Raw genomic sequence first — 9,526 nt, 5'->3', positions numbered from 1 at the left:
TACTTCAATTTCTCAAATATATGAATATTTTACACCATTTTAAAGACAAGACTCTCGTTAATCTAACCACACTGTCCGATTTCAAAAAGGCTTTACAACGAAAGCACAACATTAGGTTATGTCAGCAGAGTACCCAGCCAGAAATAATCAGACACCCATTTTTCAAGCTAGCATATAATGTCACAAAAACCAAAACCACAGCTAAATGCAGCACTAACCTTTGATGATCTTCATCAGATGACACTCCTAGGACATTATGTCATACAATACATGCATGTTTTGTTCAATCAAGTTCATATTTATATCAAAAAACAGCTTTTTACATTAGCATGTGACTAGCATGTGACTAGCATTCCCACCGAACACTTCCGGTGAATTTACTAAATTACTCACAATAAACGTTCACAAAAAACATAACAATTATTTTAAGAATTATAGATACAGAACTCCTTTATGCAATCGCGGTGTCCGATTTTAAATAGCTTTTCGGTGAAAGCACATTTTGCAATATTCTGAGTAGAAAGCCCGGCCATCACAGGCTAGCTATTTTGACACCCACCAAGTGTGGTACTCACCAATCTCAGAATTACTATAAGAAAAATTTGATTACCTTTGCTGTTCTTCGTCAGAATGAACTCCCAGGACTTCTACTTCAATAACAAATGTTGGTTTGGTTCCAAATAATCCATAGTTATATCCAAATAGCGGTGTTTTGTTCGTGCGTTCAAGACACTATCCGAAGGGTAAAGAAGGGTGATGCACCCGACGCGTTTCATGACAAAAAAATTCAAAATATTCCATTACCGTACTTCGAAGCATGTCAAACGCTGTTTAAAATCAATTTTTATGCGATTTTTCTCATAAAAAAAGCGATAATATTCCGACTGGGAGTCGTTGTTTTCGTTCAAAGAGAGAGAAAGTAAACATGGTGTCGGCTCGTGCACGAGCTTCCCAGTCTCATTGTTCTCAGATCGACCACTATCCAAATGCGCTACTGTTTTTCAGCCATGGCCTGCAAAGTCACCATTCATCGTTCTGGCGCCTTCTGAGAGCCTATAGGAGCGTTAGAAAATGTCACGTTATGCCAGAGATCCCCTGTTTTGGTTAGAGATGATCAAGAAGGCCAAGAAATAGTCAGAGAGAGCGCTTCCTGTTTGGAATCTTCTCAGGTTTTGGCCTGCCAAATGAGTTCTGTTATACTCACAGACACCATTCAAACAGTTTTAGAAACTTTAGGGTGTTTTCTATCCAAATCAAACAATTATATGCATATTCTAGTTACTGGGCAGGAGTAGTAACCAGATTAAATCGGGTACGTTTTTTATCCGGCCGTGCAAATACTGCCCCCTATCCCCAACAGGTTAAAATAAAGTGGTGATCCTAACTGACCTAAGACAGGGAATTTTCACTAGGATTAAATGTCAGGAATTGTGAAAAACTGAGTTTAAATGTATTTGGCTGAGGTGTATGTAATCTTCCGACTTCAACTGTATGTAAATAAGGTATTTTTAATACATTTGCAAACATTTCCAAAAACTTTTTTTCACTTTGTCATTATGGGGTAGTGTGTGTAGATTGATGAGGATTTTTGATTTATTTAATACATTTTAGAATAAATGTGGAAAAGGGAAGGGGTCTGAATACTTTACTGAATGCACTGTTTTTTTATTTATTTTACCTTTATTTAACTAGGCAAGCCTGTTGAGGTCCTGATCCCGGTATTGGGATTTATTGTCAAGAGACCATGGCGGGAAATTCAAAACTGCAAGAATGTAATTATCTCAATTTCTCAAACAATCAACTATTTTTCACCATTTGAAAGATAAACATCTCCTAAATCCAACCACATTGTCCGATTTCAAAGAGGCTTTACGGCGAAAGCATAAAGTTAGGTTATGTTAGGAGAGTACATTGAAAATAGCTGTGTGTAATGTTTTGTCAATTCAAAGACAGGCGTCACCAAAAGCAGAAAACCAGCTAAAATTATTCACTAACCTTTGACAATCTTCATCAGATGACACTCCGAGGACATTATGTTATACAATACATGCATTTTTTGTTCCATCAAGTTCATATTTATATCCAAAAACAGCATTTTACAGTAGCGGTGAAATTCCGAATTTTTTTTCTCCCTCCAATGTTCCAGTGAATCAGCGTTACAATTTACAAAATTACTATTCGAAAACATTGGTAAATTATAATATTTTCATTCAAAGAATTATAGATTAACATTTCGTAAATGCTACCGCATTGCCAGATTTCAAAATAACTTTACTGGGAAATCACACTTTGCAATAAACGGGGTGCTAAGCTAAGAACAATAGGCTAGGATATACAGGTTAGCACCATCTTGTAACCATCTAATATCAATAATAATATTGTAAATAATCCCTTACCTTTGATTATCTTCATCAGAAGGCACTTCCAGGAATCCCAGGACCACAACAAATGTGGTTTCTTTCGACAAAGTTCATAATTTATGTCCAAATAACTCCAAGTTGTTCCATGTTGTTAGCGTTCAGTAGGCTCCTCAAAAAAAAAAGTTCAATACTGCCCCCTAGCCCGTAGAGGTTTAAGAACAAATTCTTATTTTCAATGACGGCCTAGGAACAGTCTGTTCAGGCGCAGAACGACAGATTTGTACCTTGTCAGCTCGGGGGTTTGAAATTGCAACCTTTCGGTTACTAGTCCAACGCTCTAACCACTACACTACCCTGCCGCCCCATATGTTATTGGCCAAGTGGGACCGTCATGGAGAAGACTGTTTTTAGGCATAGCTATAGGCTACACAAATCCACAAGGAGTCATAAGTAGCTTATAAAGAAACAGATGGAACGGCCTGGCAGTTTTTTTTCTCCACCCTGACCCATAAGGGGCTCTGTAGTCAAGCAAATTTCTCTATGGGACATAATGTAATTCATTAATGAAATGATTTTTAAATTAATTGTTGTCTTATTCTTAGGTCTTCACATTACCATGGTTCTCATTATTGAAATAAATGCTCATTAGCCAGTCACTATGCACCACATTCAATTAATAATGTTGTAAAAAATTCAAAACTCGATGCACTCTTTTGAGTTATCAATAGACATAAAGGGGAAGGGACATTGTTGCAGAGGAGGTGGGGAGATAGCGTACAAGCAGTCATTTCTTCTTCTGTTCTCTGTGTTTTGAGTCATATTCTTTCTCCACCCCCTAATGGTATCAACTGTGGGTGTCCAGGGCTGGCTGTAGCCTTTTGGGGGCCGCAAGCGAGATTTGGTTGTGGGGTCCCCACACCAAGCGGGCAAAAAAAAAATGTGGCCCCCCTCTTGACAGCGGAGAGAAACATTTACGTTTTAAAGTCAATTTCATAAAATTCTACATATTTTGCCATGAGGCAGAGAGATATTTTTTGCATAAGCAGTTGAGGGCCGCTTATATCGCTTATGCCTGGAGCCGGGCAGGGAGTTGTAATAGGGACAGGGAGTTGTAGGGACAGGGACAGGGAGTTGTAATACAGACACATTTTCAATAAAATCACGTGACTTAGCAGAGGAAGCCACTTCAGACTATAGTTCTGTTAGGGTTAGTTTCTCATTACACTAATGGTGGCATATAGTGAGGCCTACCTATCTTTCATTTTGTTATTCTTTGCTTCGTGCTTTGTAGTTTGAATTTCATGAAAATTGCTTTACAAATGAAGGTGTTATTATCAGTATTGTCATTAGACCTACTATTATTCAGGTATTTCAATACCCAACCTATAGACTATAGCAAATGGGGTCAGTTGAGGTGTGACTTGTTGAGTGACAATATGTGAAACTAAAGCCAGGCAGACATTTTAGTATGATCTACGGGCTCCTGATCAGCTTTCCATGCATTTTTCCAAATCGTAAGAAATTGGATCAAACCTAGAGTAAAATGTAAGGCCTCAGCCCGTAAAATGTAAGCACATACCCGATTTGCTGATGATGGCTCTCACGGGTACCCGGGCACTCTACGGGCCCTTGTGGTGGCGTCTTGATCATTTTCAAACTTTTTGAATATTCGGCCTCAAATCGGCCATTATTGTCCAATCGTAGTATACCTATTACTAGTTCAGTACAATTTGGCTTGACTGAATTGTTAAATGTGAAAGGCTCTCCAATGGTTAGAGCCCGTAGACTAGACAAACAATGGTGTAGTGCAGATATTCCCAAACCAGCGATACGCGCAATGCCGTCAGGGGTACGCTAAATAAAAATGTGATTCACTTTTGATTTTTTAAAATTATTATTATTTTTAAATAAAAAATTATAAAACAATTCTTCACATTTTCAAACAGTCCATTTATATTTTCCAATACATTTGGGTGAGGTTTTTTTCTTGCCTGAGTAGCATTGTTTTACTGCCAAAAATAAAACTAAACCATCTAGTGTTCAGTAAAATAACAACACAATGTCAAATACAGGTAGCCTAGTCAAATAATTAACATCCACATTAATCTCTCGCTGGAATTCCACTAACGGTCCGTATGTAGCCAAACGTAGCTGCTGCTCATTCCGTTCACTCGATAATGGATAAATGGTTAAAAAAAGTAATGCTCACGTCCATAGAGACACATACCAGTTCTACTGGTAGTACTGCTACTACCAGCAGTAATACACCTGCACCTGTCGACGACACAAGTTGTTCTGCTTCCACGAGCACATCCAATGATAGCATCAGTAATTCTACATTTGTTGTTAGCCCAGCTAGCATGGACACTGACAGTTGTGAATCTGATGCAGCCGAAGAACTACTGCCCCCTTACCCGAGAAAGCACTAAACAATAGACAGGGACGTTGGACCATCAAAGAGGCACAAATATGATGAGAACTACATTGATTTGGGATTCACTTATATTGGGAGTAGTGCCTTTCTTTAGCCACAGTGTGTTATATGTGCAAAGGTACTATCTCACAACTCGATGAAACCTTCACTCTTGTGCAGACATTTAGAAACAAAACATGCCAATTTAAAAAATAAGCCACAGGAGTTTTTTGAGTGAGAATTAAGACGACTTTCAACTAGTAAGACATGTATAAAAGCAACAGATACCATTAATAAGAAGGGGCTAGAAGTGTCTTATATGGTGAGCTACCAAGTGGCTAGGTGTAAGGTCTGTCGTCAGGAATGGACCAAGGCGCAGCGGGAATGTGGATACTCATATTTTTAATAAACACGAGTAAAGCATCCACTGGAAAAAAAACAATAAACACGACAGGAACAGTTTTGCAGGCACACAAAACGCAGTGCAAAAACAACTACCCACAACCCCAAAGGAAAACACACACCTGTTTATAGGACTCCCAATCAGAGGCAACTAGAACCACCTGCCTCCAATTGAGAGTCCAACAACCAATCTACACATAACACAAAAACCCCTGCCACGTCCTGACCAAAACTAATACAATTGCTCCCTCTGCTGGTCAGGACGTGACACTAGGACAGGCAAGCCCCATACTATTGAGGAATTCTTCCTGCTGCTGGGACAATGCTGGGAGAAAAGGCCAAAAAAAGCAGCTATACAGACAATGCCTTCATCAAACAATACTGTTTCACGACGCATCAGTGACATGGCAGGAGAAGTTTTGAAACAATTACTGCTTCGCATACAAGCCAGTGAATTCTATGCGTTTCAGTTGGATGAGTTATCCCTTTCATGCCCTGCCTCCAGTCCACTTACCGATATCTGAACAAGAGAGCCTCATCGAAATTGCAACAAGCGGTTCAGTGAAAATGTAATTTAATCAGAAGCCACTGCCATATTTCTGGATTGGGCTGCGCTCAGAATATCCTGCCTTGGCAAATCGCGCTGTAAAGACACTGATGCCCTTTGCAACCACATACCTATGTGAGAGTGCATTCTCGACCCTCACTAGCATGACAACTAAATATAGGCACAGACTGTGTGTGGAAAAGGATTTAAGACTGAGACTGTCTCCAATACAACCCAACATTGCAGAGTTATGTGCATCCTTTCAAGCACACCCTTCTCATTAACCTGTGGTGAGTTATTCACAATTTTCGATGAACAAATAGTTTTATATGTAAGATGGCTAAATAAAGAGCCATATTATTGATTATTATTATATTATTATTTGTGCCCTGGTCCTATGAGAGCTCTTTGTCACTTCTCGCGAGCCGGGTTGTGACAAAAACTCTTATTCTTATGTTTAATAAATGTATCGTATAATGTGTGGCAGGCTTACAATGATGGCAACAAACAACATTTGAGAGTGCGCTGACCCTGGTGCTAGAGGCTGGAGGTTGAATGTTTGAAGGGGTTAAGGACTATAAAACGTTTGGGAACCACTGGTGGTGTATATCAGCTATTGCCACACCAGCCTTCGCTTTGGCTCCCTCTCCTGTCCAGCTCAGCCGTTCGGCGTCGCCGGCCTTCTAGCTGCTGCCGAACCTGCTGCTGGCAAACGCTCTTCACTCATTAACCCCGGACTTATCTCTTCATCATTACACACACCTGGTTCCAATCCCCACTCTATCACTGTATATGTACTCTCTCTGTCATTTGTCTTTGTCGGTCATTTTAAATGTTGCTTGTTTTCCTGAGAGTAATCTCTCCTGCTATTTCCTGAGTACTTTATTATTTTGCACTTTGGGTTTTGTCCCGCTTTTTATATATATACACATATATATATATATATATACATATAGCGCTTTAATAAATTCAGTAGTTCTAAACCTGCGACTGCCTCCTGCCTACTACTCTCTACACTTGTGACAGCCATAAATAGTGGGAAAGGATTTCAGTAAATGTATGACGGTGAAGAGAAAGCCTATGGGTATGTCAGGGGGTGGGCACCTGAGAGATGCTGTATAAAAGAAGTGGGCAGACCCACTCTCACATTGTAGTTCTTCAGTATCCTTACAAGAGCATAGAAACTACTACTACTACTATTACTACTACTACTACTACTACTAGTACTACTACGCTCACACAGCACTTGAGACTGACAGATCTTTACTCCAAAAATCAACAGCAAAGTTTATCAGTCTGGTGAGTAGCGTTTAGTGTACCAAGATTGGAACTGAACTAAATGATTTAAAATAGAAGGATATTGATTATATTTTTTTCTAATGTGCTTTTCCCTTTGAGTTCCACGCACTCCAGAAATATAACAATGTACAGCAGTGGGGAGCATTATTTTTATGTCACCCCACTGCTTTACTTTTTTAACAGTATTATTTACATTACATTATAGTCAGTGTACTAACTCATTAAAAACAGAGGATTTTGTATAAATACTTAGGTAACACTTTATTTGGGATCAGAGATTCTAGTTACATCACAAGAGGCTGCTGAGGGGAGAACACCTCATAATAATGGCTGGAAGGGAGCAAATGGAATGGCATCAAAAACCTGATGTATTTAATTCCATTCCACTGATTCTGCTCCAGTCATTACCACTCGCCCGTCCTCCCTAATTAAGGTGCCACCCACCTCCTGTGAGTTAGATATAGTACTTTTATTTATTTCTTCAATTTTTATTTTATACATACACTAATTGGACATCTCTGTTTAAGAGCACCCCCCTCTCTTTTTTGTCTTTCTCACTTGCTATTAAGATCGTAAAAATAAAGATATGGATTAGACATGTATTTTTGTGCTGTGGCCTACCATTGATTAAAAAAAGTAACAACAAGAGTTTTGTTATTTTTGATGGTAATCATCTTAGCAAAAATAGATATATGGTTAATGACATTTCCGATTACATGTTGACAGTGTTTGGGAGTATTTCACAGCAGTTTGGTGGTAGTTTAACTAAATACAAAAATTCAGAGTTTTCAGTAGTTTGTAACTTTTTTGCTATGTAGCAGTGTAGCTGGTTACTGGAACTACCGACTGTCACACAGATCAAATCAAATCAAATTGTATTTGTCACATGCGCCGAAGGCAACAGGTTACCTTACCTTACCGTGAAATGCTTACTTACAAGCCCTTAAGTTTTAGGAAAAATAGGAGTTGAGAAAATATTTACTATATACTATACCGGTACCGAGTGTAACACTACAATGTAACATCTGACTTCAGAGTGATGTGTTCTTGCCATTGTATTATATGACATTTCAGATTTAAATGTTGTGAAATACTTCTTAAAATTAACTTTAGTTAAACAAACTAGGTCTATATTTCTGCTTCCAGTGTGAAGTAATTGGTGGCTTGGTAAACTATATTTTCAGAATAGCTTGCCCCACTGTCCCAAGTGGCGCAGCGGTCTAAGACACTGCATCTCAGAGCAAGAGTCATCACAACAGTCCCTGGTTCGAATTCATGCTGTATCACATTCGGCCGTTATTGGGAGTCCCATAGGGTGGCGCACAATTGGCCCAGCATTGTCCGGGTTTGGCTGGGGTAGGCCATCATTGTAAATAAGAATTTGTTCTTAACTGTCTTGCCTAGTTAAATATAAATAAATAAACACTGCATGTTGAGTGCACATATGCTCACAGATTATTGTACAGATCATGAAGTACTTCCTGCTTTGTGACAACCAAGTGTGAGAAGAACAGGGGAGAAGTAGTGTAGCTGTTATTGATACCCCAGGCTTGTATGACACCAACTACACTCAAGATGAGATACTGCTGGAGATCAAAAGGTGCATCTCTTTCTCCGCTCCTGGTCCCCATGTGTTCCTGATAGTGCTCCAGCTGGGTAGATCCACACAAGAAGAGAAGAAAACAGTGGAAATCCTTCAGGCAACTTTTGGAAAACAGTCAGCAAACTATACAATTGTGCTCTTCACTCATGGAGATCTACTGGTGGCGAAAGAGGGAAAGAAGACAAAAACAATTGAAGACTTTGTGCTCGGGAACAAAGATCTTCATGCTTTTGTACAGGAATGTAATGGGGGATGTCATGTCTTCAACAACGAATGCAAAAATCCCTCTCAGGTTACTGAGCTGCTTGAGAAGATAAGCAAAATGGTCAAAAGGAATGAAGGAAACTTCTACACCACTGAGATGTTCCAAGAGGCTGGGAGAGCGATTGAAGAGGAGAAAGAGAGGATCCTGAAAGAGAAGAAAGAGAAGAATTGTGCAGAGAGACGGAAGAGGGGAGGAGAGTGATGGTGGTGGACACTCCAGGTGTGCTCAACAGTGACCTCTCTGAAGAGGAAGTCCGTAAAGAAATGGAGAGGTCTTTGTCTCTCTCTATACCTTGTCCCCACTCCTTCCTACTGGTCATTTAGCTGGGCCGCTTCACAGAGCAAGAGAAGAGAGTGATGGAGACACTGGAGAAGATGTTAATAACCTCTTATGGCTAGGGGGCAGTATTTTCACGGCTGGATAAAAAACGTACCCGATTTAATCTGATTATTAGTCCTGCCCAGAAACTGGAATATGCATATAATTAATAGCTTTGGAGAGAAAACACTCCAAAGTTTCTGAAACTGTTTGAATGGTGTCTGTGAGTATAACAGAACTCCTATGGCAGGCAAAAACCTGAGATGCTTCTGTTCAGGAAGTACCCTGTCTGAACATTTCTTGCCCTTCTTTATTATCT

General features: G+C 39.6%; 1 protein-coding gene across 1 annotated transcript; it reads left to right on the top strand.

The window, feature by feature from the left end:
• Positions 1 to 3,953: 3,953 nt before the first annotated feature.
• LOC115202015 (GTPase IMAP family member 7-like) lies at positions 3,954 to 9,262 on the top strand. Its single transcript, XM_029765872.1, has 2 exons — positions 3,954 to 3,966; positions 8,531 to 9,262. The coding sequence occupies exons 1-2, from the start codon at positions 3,954 to 3,956 to the stop codon at positions 9,088 to 9,090; spliced, it is 573 nt and encodes a 190-aa protein (XP_029621732.1). The 3' UTR covers positions 9,091 to 9,262.
• Positions 9,263 to 9,526: the final 264 nt, after the last annotated feature.

The sequence above is a fragment of the Salmo trutta genome, chromosome 11, assembly GCF_901001165.1.
Source record: "Salmo trutta chromosome 11, fSalTru1.1, whole genome shotgun sequence".
Lineage (NCBI taxonomy): Eukaryota > Metazoa > Chordata > Actinopteri > Salmoniformes > Salmonidae > Salmo > Salmo trutta.
This window is presented reverse-complemented; position numbering and strand designations above follow the sequence as displayed.